The sequence below is a fragment of the Ursus americanus genome, chromosome 21, assembly GCF_024610735.1.
Source record: "Ursus americanus isolate L20-20 chromosome 21, mUrsAme1.1.p, whole genome shotgun sequence".
Taxonomy (NCBI): Eukaryota; Metazoa; Chordata; class Mammalia; order Carnivora; family Ursidae; genus Ursus; species Ursus americanus.
The window spans coordinates 13,581,634-13,597,437 of record NC_142147.1 but is presented as its reverse complement, the minus strand read 5'-3'; the positions used below and the strand labels follow the sequence as shown (position 1 = coordinate 13,597,437).

Genomic DNA, 15,804 nt, shown 5'->3' with positions numbered 1-15,804 from the left:
TTCTTATCCTTGCTAATTTTTAAATCTTCTATTGAAATTAAAATAAGAAATGATTATCTATGAGTGATGGGATTATGACAGACTTTCACTTTTAAAAAAATACGAATTTTTTAAACTGTATATTTTAACTTTAAGAAATGTAACTGAGAAATAGTAAATAATACTTTACTTTTTGTTTTGTAACCCAAGATATATGAGAATGTGCTTTTGGATAGAGCAATGATTAAGCCACCCCAAATTTACTTTCTTCTCCTACATTGACTGCTCTCCCAGCAGCCTGCTCGGTATGTGGTTAGGTGCTTATCAAGTTCTGTGTCCAGTAGATTCTAAAAGCTCTTTGAATGCGGGATCTAGAGCTCCCTCATTTCTCTTAACCTCCCACATGCCTTGGACAAGTAGGTGCTTTATTTCTTTATTTCCTATGCCTACATGCAAAACCAGCAAGAATTCTTTTTTTAAATTGTGTTGTAATTAGGCTGGAGGATACTTGGCTGACTTAAAAAATTCTGTTCAGGGGCACCTGGCTGGCTCAGTCGATAGAAAATGCAACTCTTGATCTCAGGGTTGTGAGGTCCAGCCCCATGTTGGGGTTAGAGTTTACTTTAAAAAAAAAAAAAAAGAAAGAAAATCTGCTCAGCTAGGAGACGTGGCATGAAGGGTTGTGGTTGTGGTTTTGTCTGATGAAGTTTTTCTTGATTAACATGACTAAAGTTCCCATTGGCTGGTTTAGAACAGTGAGAATGAACGTTCTCCACATCTATTTCATCTTCTTAAAAATTAGTATTCTAAGCTAGTTTTTGGACCGTTTTGAATAGCGCTGTTTGACAGGGAGTCACAAGTTAAGGATATAGAATGTTTTGGATAACTAATTTGGGTTTTTTCCTGATTATTTGCAGGATTTAATTACCAGAGCAGTTTCAGCCGAACTATTTTTTTTAATTCTTTAAAAATATATCACACATTGTCTTGTCCCATTAGGCAGAATACGACTAAACATAATTTAGTCTTTTTGTAATGAATCGGAGCTGCCATTATATATGTTCTCCCAAAGAGGTGGGTGCTGTGAAATACAAAGGGGGACCTGAAGAGGTAGATCTTAAGGAGCTTGTTTTCTTGTCTTACTTCGTCTGTCATCTTTTTTTTTTTTTTTTTTTCCCCCGTCCACAATATCATTTGCTTCTTGTAAAAGTACAGGGAAGAATGACCCGGGAAGAAGAATATGGCCACCTTCCAGTCAAGTTAGTGAATCAAAGCTTGAGGCAGTCTTTACATTGAGTTGGGGTTCATTTCCATTTGCTCTGAATAAAAGTCATGTTTACTGTCTTTATCAAGGTCCTTTTGGCTTTTGGGGTCATGCAGAGTTTTAAAAATCATTCGTGGATCAGTGGTAAGATGTGCCCCACTAGCTTCTCGGTCAAGGGCAGTGCACTCTTTCATTCTGTGAGCGTTAAAATTTGTTGTTTAGGTGTCTGGATACCCATCTCATAATTATCTAAGAAAAGAGAAGATTTCCCACCTCCTGTTGAAGAAGGCCTTGGTTTTGCATTGGTGGCTCTAGGTTGCCCTCCAGTTCTCAGATACACCTGCCAGTTTGCTCAGTTCCATTCCCCTCTGATGCCCCAGAACCTTTACTTGAAGGCCAAGAATGAGCATGGAGAACATTTATCTTTTGTCTGGCAGATTGTCCCGTGTAGTACATATATGTATATACACATATCCCTATATATATTTAGGGGTTCTCCATTTTTTATGGGCTTGTGGCTTTTGACCATCAATCCTCTCCTCCTCACCTGTTTGTTTGGCGGAGCAGAGTAGGATATCTGGATGCTGGATTTTAGTTGGTGATAACTTCAACTTCTAGAAAAGTTTTCTTCAAGGCTATCAAAATCTTAATGTAGGAAATGATACACCTAAGAGATACCTACGGCTTACAAGGTGCACACAGTTTTGTACGTTCAGTGCAAAGTTTACGTACAGTTCAGTAAAGGCTGAAGGGGAAAGTGGCCTGCTGGATGGTACATATTGGGATGGGGCTCTGAACTAACTGGTAAGCTGGTGCCTCTCCTTCCCTCCTCATCTCTACTCCCACCACCCATAAAAGTGTGCCCCTTCAAATATTACTTATGTTGTATTGGTAGGGAACTGGAGAGGTTCAGCCCTTAGAAATGATTGTTGAATTCCTCATACAAAATTTTTAGAGCTGCTTTTATTTTTCAAGAGGAGGAAGTAAACTTACTTTCTTTGGTTTGCATACAGGTTCTGGTAAATACTGCATGCTGTGTTTTGATGTTGGTGGCTAAGCTAATCCAGTGTATCGTGTTTGGCCCTCTTCGAGTGAGCGAGAGGCAGGTAAGTCCGAACAGCAAGGATGGATTCTAGTGACCAGATTATTATTTTTTTTTCAACTTTGTGTTTCGTATAGTTTTAAACTTACAGAAAGGTTGCATGAATACTCTGGAGAGCTTCCATACACCGTTATCCAGTTCACAGTTGTCAACATTCTGTCATTTGTTTTCACATTTGCCTTTTATTTATATTATACATATGTTTTCTGATCCTTTTGAGAGTAAGTTGTGGACGTCATACCCCTGTACCTCCAAATACTTCAGTATGTCTTTCCCAAGAGCAAGGACATTTTCTTACGTAACCGTAGCACAGTGATCCAAATCAGGAAACTTAGCATTGATAAAATACTTTATGGAATCCACAGTCCATATTCAGTGTAGCCAAGTTGTCCCAATATGGTTCTTTATAGCTGTTTCCCCCATGACGTTCATGAATGTAGTTTTTAAAGAAGCATAGATTTGTTTTAGTTTGAATAATGATAAACATCACACTTTAAAATGTAGGTTCTTGTCCAAAGGAATTACCAATATAGATTCTTTTCCAAAGGACGTACCGAGATTTAAATTTCTCTCTTTGGACAAGTAAATTAAGATTCGTCATTCCACAAGCAGAAAATTAGGTGACTTGTTTTTGTTTCAGGTGGGAGAGTCTGACCTTGGAACATTACTCCCAGAAGGTACACCTGTCTGAGCAGGAGACACTTTTATTTTTTTATTTTTATTTTTTTAAAGATTTTATTTATTTATTTGACAGAGATAGAGACAGCCAGCGAGAGAGGGAACACAAGCAGGGGGAGTGGGAGAGGAAGAAACAGGCTCTCAGCAGAGGAGCCTGATGTGGGGCTCGATCCCAGATCGCCTGGATCACGCCCTGAGCCGAAGGCAGACGCTTAACCGCTGTGCCACCCAGGCGCCCCAAGGAGACACTTTTAATAAAGAATGTACCACAAGCATACTGTGCAGATGGACAGTCCCCCAAGGATTTTAGCGTAGAATGTAGAATGGTATGTTTAAAAATAAGAATTTAGAACTGGCCTTAAAACAACAACATACAAACAACTAGATTTCACTTTATCTTATCCCAGCGATGAGACACAGGGCCCTGCCCCCCTGAACTTACGTTGGCCTCACGCCTTACATACCTTTGCAACCCAAGCCCCCTGTTATCAGATCAGCTGAGGTCCTTGTTCAGAGCTAAACCGAGGTTACTGTGTGGCTGAGCCTTGGATGCTGTTATGAGCAGGACTGTTTATTCTCCCAGAGAGTTTTCATTAGTGAGTATTCGGTACTTTCTCCAAAATATCAACTCCAGAGGTCTCCCAGGTAGCATCTGTGGAAGGTCGTTTTGGGGTAGAAATCAAAAGCTCCTTTTGATCTTTCTTTCTTTGTGAAGAAAAACTTCTGGCTTGCAGGCCAGAAATTGATCAGGCCAGGCTAGCCATCTCCATGCTGGTGGATTGAGTGGGCACCAGTGGGCCTTAATCTACTGTTTTTGTTTTTCTGAAATGTTAAATATTGGCTCAAAATTTTCAGAAAACATCACCTTGGAACATTACAGAGATTTTTATGATACCCAGAGGTAACAGGCACATCTGTTATCCTACTTCGCATTTTTCAGTATAGATCACAGCTTTCATTTGTTTTATTTATTAATTTAAAACTTGTTATTCGAGTATAGTTGACACACAGTGTTAGATTAGTTTCAGCTACACGACACAATGATTCCAATCTCTATACATGTGCTGTGCTCACCACCGTGATGACTTTTTTTTGGCTAAGTGTCATCCAGTGGCATTTATCAAGCGCTAGTTTGAGTGAGAACTCTGCAGAGCTGACATGGGTTTGCTCTGTGGGTGATTCAAAGAAGTTCAAGAAATAAAGCCATGCTCTAGGCCAAGACATTGAATACTGAAAGTGGGATAAAAATGAAACTGTTCCATGGAGGTTTAGAGCAAGGAATTTTTTTTTTTAAAGTATATAATGCCTACTATGGCACATGTCCAGGCAGCATATGTATATTAGCTTAGGTAGTTTCTCCACCAGTCGTGGGAGTGGATACCAGGCTCCTAAGGCCCATCTTAGAGATGGCGAGACCAAAGCACAGGAACGTTAAGTGACTTGTCGCAAGTCCAACAGCAAATACATGGTGGGGTGAATATTCAAGACCCACAAGATGGCCCAAGATGTGCTGGGTTCACCTTGTACTTCACTTGTCCCAGATTTGGAAACAGGCCTCACCGAAGATTCCTAGTTCCATTTGTTCTTTGTGCAAATGGTGTATAGTCAGGACAGTGCGTAAAAGTTCTCAAAATAATAATCTTATCTTTTAGTAGTCCTTCATTTGTTACACATTTAGGCTCAGTTATTTCTGTTTCTATTTAGTTTTGCTTTTTTTTCTTTTAATTCTTTGAATTTGTGTAACATTATATGGTTCAGAACTATTTCTGAGAATATACTTAGGAGTCCTGTTTCATTCTTACCTCATTACTCAGTTCCCACCCCTCCCACAGATGGCTCGATCGGGTGTTTTAGGGCCTAGACTCCCCTCCTTGACCTTTTTTCTTCAGGGTAGTGAAGATTTTAAAAACTGGGTATCCTCCATGTAGGCAGAGCACTCTCGCACTGGCCCTGGGAGAGTGTTTATACAGCTTCTTTGCAAACCAGGTGAGTGGCACCTACTAGAAACCATAAACACGTTCGTAACGTTCGATTCAATAACGCTGGAGAAATAGAAACTTTGGCAGAGATATTCATTGCAACATTTTCCGAATGGAGACAAAAACAATTTCATTGTCCATCTGTAACCACATTAAAATGGTATATTCACGGACTATTCCCTGGTACTGGTAAGCTTCTCACAATATGAGAAGTGAAATAAAGCAGTGTACAAAAATTAAGGTTTTGCACATTAGAAAGAAGTCAAGAAAAACGCTAAGGCATCATTTTTGTTTTACTTTTCTTACCGATTATAGGCTGGTGAGTGAGCATGTGTTATTTTTTAGTCTGAAGGTTGTCTAAAAAAAAAAGCCTAATCTTTTCTGTTGTTTACGAATCCGAAGAGCAGAAGTACTAAAAATGATACTTGTAGCCATCACCATTTTTACAATTTTGTGTTGAAAGTATTTATATTATTCTTAATTACAAGGTACTGGACTAATATCACTCCCCTTTTGATGGCTAAAATTTTATAACTGACTGAAGGTTACAATCCAGAGTCTACACGTGGCTTTCTAGGTGCCTTACCTTTATTCTTTAGAGAGTTTATTTTTTTTCTTTACCTTCTAATGTCTTGCCGCCAAATGTTAGAAAGCTGAACGTAGAATATATTTTCTCCAGAGCAGCCGGTTTTTGTTGTGTTAACTTCTCTTAAATAGGTTAGATGTAATACTAACCTTTATAAATGTTTGTCTTTTCAGCACCTCAAAGACAAGTTCTGGAATTTTATTTTCTACAAGTTCATTTTCATTTTTGGTGTGCTGAATGTGCAGACGGTGGAAGAGGTGGTCATGTGGTGCCTCTGGTTTGCTGGACTTGTATTTCTACATCTGATGGTTCAGCTCTGCAAGGACCGATTTGAATACGTGAGTTTTTAGCCAAGCTCTCTGCTTGCTCAGTCACACGTTTGCAAGGTTTGAATCGTGTTAAGATGAAGGAGCCGTAACGGGCACGTCCTGGGTAGGTCTCCAGGGCAAGGCTCCTAGATCAGGTAGCCACCGCCCATTTCTTGAGGAACTTTCTGCAGCGGCCAAAGAAGGCAGGATCAGTGTCTGTGCCAGAGGTTCCCTCCCCTCCCCACTAGCAGATTGCGTTACAGCGCGCGTGGGGTCAGTTCACCTGCACAAACTGTTCTGATCACAGCGCGAGGAAAGCTTAATGTACACACTGAATAAAAGCGGCTGTCTTCCAGATATTTGCTGTTCTGGTCTCCTTCCGTTTTTTCCCTCTGATTCTTGGTGCCTTCTTTTGGACTAGTCTACACTGTTTCCACCCCTGGGCAAGGACTGAATTAACCCTCTTGTCTCCCTGGGTCCTGAGAGAAGTGAATCCTTCTCTGTCTGGGTACAGGGTCTGCCTCTTGGCTTCAGGTCAGAGCTGTGGGGGGAGCCCTCACTCTTTAGTGCCCCCGGACGAATGTCATGGGTCCTGGGGAAATGCGCACCTACAGTTCTGCCCCTCGGTTACACCGCTCCGGGGCCTTGTGTGCTCCTCGTTTCACCTGGTGCTTGGGGACAGGTGGTTCCTGCACCTCCGTGTGAGTTCATCTCGGTCGGAAAGCTGTTGAGGGTCAAGAGCAGGAGTGCCCAACCTCCCCTGCTCAGACTCCCAGCCCCAGGCCTCTGTCACCCACTGCCGCCTCTCCTTGTATACTGTTAACGTAGCTTTGTGATAGGGACACTCCACACCTGGATGACATTTCCGTTGTCCCAGCCCTCAACACTGTAGGAATGTTTTCCAAGTGAATTTTCAGGAGGAGAGAGAGGGAGAGCAAGATGGAGAAAGAAACACAGCAGAACATGGTGGGGTCCGGATTGCTGTTGAACGTTGAAGGAGAGAGTTACATGGCTTTGGAAAATTGCTTGGAGAGAGGCTTAGCATCCCCCCGGTGGTAGGGCATCCTTGAGAATTTGAGTTGAAAATATGATGGATGTTGTTAATATTCCGTAAATTAAGTGATAAAAATCTCTAAATATCCGCTCGCGCTCATAGGCTGGTTGGAGAATTTTGACCATCTGGCGATGGGGTGCATTTCTGTGCTTGGCCTTTGGCGGTGTTGCTAAGCCCGGATTCCTGAGCAAAGGCACCAAGACTAACCTTGAGCTTCTCAGGGAAGCTGAACACTGCCGTGAAGAGGAATGAGCTTCCTTCTCCTGTTTTGTGTGTTTCAGCTTTCCTTTTCTCCCACCACACCCATGAGTAGCCACGGGCGAGTTCTGTCCCTGCTGGTGGCAATGCTGCTTTCTTGCTGTGGATTAGCGGTCGTCTGTTGTGTCACAGGCTACACCCATGGGGTGCACACACTGGCTTTCATGGCAGCGGAGGTAAGACGTGCGCGCGGCTCTTGGTTCTGATCACACTCCTGTATATTTCCAAGTCACCCATGCAGTGACGGAGGGATGTTAGGTCTTTTGTTTTAACAAGCACATTTTGAATTCCTTGCTTTTGTGTTGGGTACTGGTATTGAAGGGAAAAATGTATGATTTCCTGTAATCCTTGCTACAACATAATAAAAGGTAATTCTTTTTGCCAGCATTTATATAGTGCTTACTGTATGCTGAGGATTGCTCTAAATACCTGATATATATTGACTCATTTTATTATTCATGTTTATAAATGGGGACTGGTGTAGAGGGTGCGGTGAATTATTTAAGCTTTCAGAGCGAGCAGTGGCACAATCCAAAAACTGGGTTTTCTATTTAGATAGGGTGTAAATTAAGATTTTATAGAAAAATATAAATATGTAAGCCATATTCTTTATTTTGGAAGACTAATCTGAGATATTCTTGTATATTTTAAGTTTACTTTTTGAACCTTTCTGAAAATACCAATTTTGGTTCAATAGAAATAAACATTTTTTTGTATGTCCTTATTTTCAGTTGCTATCTTTGCTGTTATCCTCAGGCCAAAGGCAAAATATTTTTATCTTTACAATAATTGCTACTATTAAGGAAAAAAATGAAATAATCATTAAAGTTAATTAACTGATATCAAAACACTAAGTTTGAACTACTATTTGGGAATTTGTTAGAATTGGGTTAAAATGTATTGGGGTGCCTGGCTGGGTCAGTCAGTAGAGTGTGTGACTTCTGATCTGGGGGTTGTGAATTCGAGCCCCACGTTGAGGGTAAGGGTTTATTTTAAAAAATTTAAAAAATTTTTTTAAATTTTGCTTAATAGCATTGATTTCAGAATATGTTGCAGTAGTGTAAGTAAAATTAGGAAAGGAACGTTTAAGTATTTAGTAAAACATTCGCAGTTCTAAATGAATCCTGTCTGTGTATATTTCTCTTGAAAAAATCTGTAAAAATTTTTTTGCACTGATTTGTTAGTTTGCTTTAGATATGTTTTATAATAAATCCCCATTTGCACGATAGTCTCGTTTTTCTGCTTTTTACTTTTAATTAATATTAAGCCAAACTTTGGAAAAGGTATATCTAAAAATAAAGATATTTAAATTAGGCCTACTGGATCATACCATAGTACATATTTTCATTTTAGCTCATTACTGTTTTTTAAGATAATAATGTTACAGATTTTATATTTTGAACTTAATCATATTTTTATATTTATAATGTTTCTCTAAGTAAAATATTTTCCATTTATAAATTGGGATTTCCAAATCTCAATGTAAGAGATCTATTCGTAGTTTAAGAGGAGATTTTTAAAATATCAATTTCTATAATGTAAAATACTATGAAGGGCTTAGTTTATTCTTTGTTTCCTTCATTCTTTTTGGTTTTGTGTACAAGGGGAGTGTACAAAGCGTCACGCAGAAAGCAGGTACTCGTCTTGGTTGGGGGTACCTGAACTATACTTTGAGTGTAGGATGACCAAGTATTCAAACACCCTTTGAGGTAATCAGTGGTGGTGACTTCCTGCCGTACAGAACAGAAGGGATTGTCAGAAGACTAGAATGAACGTCAGCATTGTAGAAGGCAGCCCCGGGAGATGGCCAGGGGTAATCAGTTGTCACCTATTAACAGAAAAAGAAAGTTGTTTTCTAGGTCACGAAAATATTCTGTGGAAATTTGAAGCAGATAAAACATAGTTGGCGAGCTTAAACAACCTGCTTTTTTTCCTTTCAGTTTTGTTGTGATGTAATTGACTACAGCCTAGCATAAGTTTAAGGTGCACAGCCTAATGATGAACTGACGTAGATTGTGAAGTGATTATCACAGTACGTTTCCTTAACGCCCATCATCTCATTACAGATACAGAAAAAGGAAGAAGAGGGTTTTTTCCCTGTGATGAGAACTTTTAGGGTCTACCCTCTCTGCAACTTTCAGATATCAGCCATGTTAACTACGGTCATTAGTTGGACGTGACATCCCCAGTCCTTATTTATCTTGTAACTGGGAGTTCGTACCTTCCGACCACATTCATCCCATTCCCCCGCCACACCCCCCCCTTGAATAACCTGTGTTTTAATTGAACTGAGAAATGCTTGCCTCTTATCTTTTTGTAAAAGTAAGTTTGGCCTGCGTAATTCCAAATTTTACTAAAGAAAAAATACATCTTTCTTTATAGTCTCTTCTTGTGACAGTGAGGACTGCTCATGTGATTTTACGGTGAGTAGAAATTTGGGAGGGAGGCGATTGAGGTCTACTCACTCCTACAGTTGATTTTAAGATGTCACGTGTATAAAATCTATAAACACGTGACTATACGGCATCATGTTGAAGCCCAAGTAAACTGCAACAGTAAGTTACTAAAATGACATTTTCTGTGTTCACTGCAGATACGTAATTCACCTCTGGGACCTCAACCACGAAGGGACGTGGGAAGGAAAAGGAACCTATGTCTATTACACAGATTTTGTCATGGAGCTCACTCTCTTGTCCCTGGACCTCATGCACCATATTCACATGTTGGTAAGCTTCCTCAGAAGGAGCTGTAACAGAGAGCTAAGTGTTTTAGAATCAGGAACCCTGGTTAGTCCATAAGAAGTGAAACATTTGTAGATAAACCTCTGGGTATAGAATAATGGCGTGCACTTCGGCTGGAGCCCAGCTCAAGGAGGAATTTACTGTTCTCCTAGGACAGTCCGTGAACTCCACTGACCAAGTCACTGGTCATTCTTCTACCGTGAAATTAAAGGGATTCCGTATGCTCCCCCAAGTTTCCATGGCTTCTGATACGTAGCAGTTACTTTGTAGGGGGTAACGGGAACTCTTGCAGTGTTAGCTACTTCGTGAATTCATAAATTTCCTGCTTTATAATTAAAGAGAAGGCATTCGTACTTAAATCTCCTACTTCATTGTTCACATTTTACTTTGCTGTGCAAGAAATTACAATGTTGAAAATCTGCTTCCATGGTTAGCACTTCAGTGATCTAGTAATGGTGAGAATCAACATATTTGGTGGGCTGCTGATTTATACTATAAGCCTATTAAAGATGCATTTAAAAATTTCTGGGTTAGGGGTGCCTGGGAGGCGCAGTCAGTTAAGTGTCTGACTCTTGGTTTTGGCTCAGGTAGTGAGATCGAGCCCCAAGTCAGGTTTCACACTCTGCATGGAGTCTGCTTAAAACTCCCTTTCCCTCTCCCTGTGCCCTTCCCCCCCCCAAATAAATAAACTTTATTTTTACTTATTTATGTATTTGTTTACATAAATAAATCTTTAAAAAAAGGACTGGTTTAGACACAGGACATTTCTAAGTCTGCTTTTTGAAAATAACTTTGAAAACATATTTAAAAAGAACACGTATAGCTTTTGTTTAAAGCTCCCCCAAATGCCCAGGGATAACTGTTAATGTTTGTATTTATTGCTGCTTTTTATATTCAAATACATACAGTCATAAATCGAGATTGTATTTTGGACATACAGTTTAGTTTTGCTTTTTTTTTTGGCTAATGTATTACCTGTATTGTCCTATGCCAGCCACAGTTCTTCTGAACCATCGTAATGCCTTCAGGATAGGAACTCCGTCATATAGATGTATGATGATGTAATAACCAACCCTCAGAATGGGTATTTCGATTGTATTCAGTTGTTTGCTATTTTCACATCTTTAATTTTTTTATCACATTAGTTTTTCAAGATAGTTTTATCTGGCTTTTTTCACTTAAATATTTTCTCAGGTAATTAATCTTTAAAAATGTTATACATAAATGTAGTATATATTAATATATACCTTTATTTTATAATAAGTATAATTAATGATTATATACGATTACATTATATGAACTTACAACCTAACTATTTCCCTCCTGGGCATTTTGCTCATATCCTGGTTTTCTTTTTTATAATTGCATGGATGGATGTCTTTGGGCACAAAGCGTCTCAATTTCTGACTAGTCCCTGAGAAAAGATAGCCGGTGATGGAATGACTAGGCCAAGGAGTGTGTACTGTTTATGGCAGCGAGATGAATACGTGCGTTTGCTCGGTGAAAGATCTTCACCTTTACCACCGATAAGAGCTTCCGTTGCACACCTCAGCCTTGTCACTAGCAAGTTCACATTCGTTCTCACCGTGTGTTTTGCTCTCTCCTTCCTGCGAAGTTGTTTGGCAACATCTGGCTGTCCATGGCCAGCCTGGTCATCTTCATGCAGCTGCGCTACCTGTTCCATGAAGTGCAGCGTCGCATCCGCCGGCACAAGAACTACTTGCGCGTGGTGGGCAACATGGAGGCCCGGTGAGTGAGCGCACGCCCGTGAGGCCCTGCTGGCCTCGGCGTAGATCTTTCATAACAGAGCCCTGGTGATACGAGAACCGCTTTCGTTAGCTGTTAACAGAAGGGCGAAGAGAGTAGGTGGAGGCTCTGGAGGACTGCCGGGTGTGAATCCTCACCTGTGTGAGGATTTGCTGTGTCGTTTGGGGGGCACCTTAATTAAATCTCTGTGCCCCAGTTGCTTGGGCTCTAGGGGTGATAGCAGAGCCTTCGTCCTGGCACTGTTGGGAGGAGTCAGTGGGGTCATGCAGGTAACATGCCTAGAACAGTATGGGTATGTAATGGCTGCTCAAGAAATACTGGGTGGTTCTTAGTATGCCATTATTTTTATCATCATCATCATCATCATTAAGCGGAAGCTTCCTTGGGCTTCTGTGCTCTGTTTTGTGAAGTGGGTCTCACTTATTCCTTCCACATGCGTGTTTACGCACATACGCGCTCTTAACCTCACTGAAGGAGGGACTGACTCACTTGCCACCCTGCAGGTGTGAGATCAGTGGGTATCCTTTTAGTGTCCTGGGGAACAGTTTAGCTCTCTAGGGGTGGGTCTTAACTCCTCTTGTTTGCCCAGAAATGTTCCCTCGAGTCTTTTTTAGCTAATGTGTTATGTTGAAGGAACTAACAGCTGTTGTTGAGACAGAGTTCGTTTCTTGTATACGTTTCTTGCTCTTTGATGGGCTATGAAGAGAAGGCAGGTGTAATGTTTTTGATGGTTGGGATGTTTAACTGAACCAGAGTCCAGTGTAACTGCTGTCGGAGGGGGAAGTTTATGACGTGGCACGCAGCGTACGTGTGTGGGATTGACAGAGGTGGCTGCCGGCTGCGTTCATGTCTTACAGGTTTGCGGTTGCAACGCCAGAGGAGCTGGCTGTCAACAACGACGACTGTGCCATCTGCTGGGACTCCATGCAGGCCGCGAGGAAACTGCCCTGCGGACATCTTTTCCACAAGTAGGGACTGGTGTTCTGTCCAGGGCATGGGGGTGCTTTTCGTGCCGGGGCTCCAGACCAGTCCTAGCAGGGGAGTGGGGACCTTACCTCAGACTGGCCGTGGAGCTGGTAGTGAGTGCTGTGGGAAGCTTTGGGCGGTCCTCCTCCATTCCTCAGCCTCTTCTCTATACGGAGGACCGGAGGACCATTCCCCACTCGCAGCCTGCCATCTTACCTTCTTGCTCTGCTGTCTTCATAATCCTTGCCGGTGTCAGCCCCGAAGTAGAACAGATATGCCTGTAAGATTTAAAAGAAGGGAATGGGGGGAATCCTTGCTTTCAAACGGCTTATGCGCTCATTGGGACAAGAGACTATAATTTTCCATTTTGCACATGTGCAAAAGCAGCAGAGAAACAACATGCCAGGAAGGTGGGGACTGCCCCAGGACCACTGAACAGTACAGAAAAACTGTGGCTATGTTGTCAAGGGGAACAAAGCAGCATTTTCAGAAAATCTTTTTTTTTTAAGATTTTATTTTTTTATTAGAGCACACACGTGCGCACACGAGTGGGGGGAAGGGACAGTGGGAGAGGGAGAAGTAGACTCTGAGCAGAGAGCCCAATGCAGGACTCGATCCCAGGACCTGGGGATCATGACCTGAGCTGAAGGCAGACGCTTCACTGACTGAGCCACCAGGGTGCCCTGGATTGGATGTTTTTTTGATGTTGAGGTTATCACTGCGGTTATCTTTGGCCTTTTGCATCTGTGATCATTTTTGCACATTGAGAAAGTTTTCATTTTTATATCTTTAATCTTCCTTTTCTCATTTTGTATTTCCAAATTGCTTTTCTTTTCCTTTTCTTAATATTAGAAGGGCTTTGAAGCTTGAGCATTAGTGGTTAAACACATATATTTTATGTAATTTGAATTTTTTTTCATTTAAACACTTTTTTAAAAATTTAAATTTTAGTTAACATCCAGTGCAATATTAGTTCCGGGAGTAGAATTCAGTGATTCGTCACTTACATACAACACCCAGTGTCATCCCAAGTGCCCTCCTTAAGGCCCATCCCCCACCTCCCTCCATCAGCCCTCAGTTTGTTCTCTAATCAATAAGAGTTTCTTATGGTTCGTTTCCCTCTCTTTTTTTCTTTTCCTCCTTCCCATATGTTCATGTTTTCTTTCTTAAATTCCACATGAGTGAGATCATATGGTATTTCTCTGACTGACTTATTTCACTTAGCATAATAGCTCCATCCACGTCGTTGCAAATGGCAAGATTTCATTTTTTTGATGGCTGAGTAATATTCCATTGTATATATACACCACATCTTCTTTATCCATTCATCAGTGGATGGACATTTGGGTTCTGTCCATAGTTTGGCTATTGTCGATAATGCTGCTGTAAACTTTGAGGTACGTGTACCCCTTCAAATCTGTATTTTTGTATCCTTTGGGTAGTAATTCAGTTGCTGGATCGTACAGTAGTTCTATTTTTAACTTTTTGAGGAACCTCCAAACTGTTCTCCAGGGTGGCTGCACCAGTTTGCATTCCCACGAACAGTTCCCCTTTCTCCGCATCTTCGCCAACATCTGTTGTTTCTTGTATTGTTAATTTTGGCCATTCTTACAGGTTATGAGGTGGTATCCCATGGGGGTTTTGATCTGCATTTCCCTGACGCTAAGTGAGGTTGAGCATCTTTTCATGTGTCTGTCAGCCATCTGGATGTCTTCTTTGGAAAACTGTCTATTCATGTCTTCTGCCCATTTCTTAACTGGGTTATTTCTTTTTGGGGTGTTGAGTTTGATAAGTTCTTCATAGATTTTGGATACTAACCCTTTATCAGATATGTCGTTTAAAAATATCTTCTTCCATTCCGTAGGCTGCCTTTTGGTTTTGTGATTGTTTCCTTCACTGTGCAGAAGCTTTTTATCTTGATGAAGTCCCAGCAGTTCACTTTTGCTTTTGTTTCCCTTGCCTTCGGTGATGTGTCTAGGAAGAAGTTACTATGGCCAAGGTCAAAGAGGTTGCTGTCTGTGTTCTTTAGGATTTTCATGGTTTCCTGTCTCACATTTAGGTCTCTCATCTATTTTGAATTCATTTTTGTCCAGTTTCATTCTTTTGCATGTTGCTGTCCGGTTTTCCCAACACCATTTGTTGAAAAGGCTGTCTTTTTTTCCATTTGATATTCTTTTTTTTTTTTTTTTAAAGATTTTATTTACTTATGTGACAGAGAGACAGCCAGCGAGAGAGGGAACACAGCAGGGGAGTGGGAGAGGAAGAAGCAGGCTCCCAGCGGAGGAGCCCGATGTGGGACTCGATTCCGGAACGCCGGGACCACGCCCTGAGCCGAAGGCAGACGCTTAACGACTGCGCTACCCGGGCGCCCCTCCATTTGATATTCTTTCCTGCTTTGTTGAAGATTGGTTGACCGTATAGTCGTGGGTCCATTTATGGAGAACACATATTGATAGAATTTTTTATGTGCTGGATGTTCTTTTGGGGTCTGGAGATAAAACAGAAACCACAGATATGGTCTTTGCTTTCATGCAGCTTGTGGCTTAATGGAGGAGATGAACATAAATTAGCCGTCACATTTCTGAATGTATAAATATAAATTGAGCTAAGTACTCTAAAGGAAAGGAACGTAGTCCTTGAGAACTTGTAGCAAAGGAATCTGACTCAAGCCTGGAGGAAGTGACTCTTGGTGATGAGTGGGAGTTGAGTCAGCAAAAGCAGAGTGATCCTGTAGCAGGAGGGAATGGGGTGTGTGGAAGGAACTGGAAGAGAACTAGTCTGACTAGGACTTAGAGCATAAGAGGGGAGTGGTGTTTGCTGAGGCAGGAGAAGCAGGCAGGAGCTAGACCCTGCAGGGACTTGAGGGCCAGTGGAAAATGTGAGAAGTCACTGAAGGGTTTTAGGAGGGGTTGGGGATCAGATTGGCAACTTGAGAAGGTCAGGAGGACTAGTTAGTAAGGGCTGCAGTGACTCAGGCGTGGATTGAGAGTAGCCTGGGCTACGGTGGTGGAAGGGGGTGGGGACAAATGCACAGATCAGAGGATTTGGAGGTGTGTGGTTTTGCACTGGCTGTGAGAATGAGGTCTAGGAGAGGAATCAGGGATTCTGCTGGTTTTGTGGCT

At 41.5% G+C, this 15,804-nt stretch overlaps 1 protein-coding gene across 1 annotated transcript in view; it reads left to right on the top strand.

Annotated features, from left to right (window-relative positions):
• AMFR (autocrine motility factor receptor) overlaps positions 1 to 15,804 on the top strand; it is a 43,672-nt gene that overhangs the window by 7,264 nt on the left and 20,604 nt on the right. Inside the window, exons 2-8 of the mRNA XM_045806820.2 lie at positions 2,257 to 2,349; positions 5,762 to 5,926; positions 7,232 to 7,384; positions 9,591 to 9,631; positions 9,802 to 9,934; positions 11,565 to 11,698; positions 12,574 to 12,684. Of these exons, the coding sequence (XP_045662776.2) occupies positions 2,257 to 2,349; positions 5,762 to 5,926; positions 7,232 to 7,384; positions 9,591 to 9,631; positions 9,802 to 9,934; positions 11,565 to 11,698; positions 12,574 to 12,684 (830 nt within the window). The remainder of the gene's footprint in view (positions 1 to 2,256; positions 2,350 to 5,761; positions 5,927 to 7,231; positions 7,385 to 9,590; positions 9,632 to 9,801; positions 9,935 to 11,564; positions 11,699 to 12,573; positions 12,685 to 15,804) is intronic.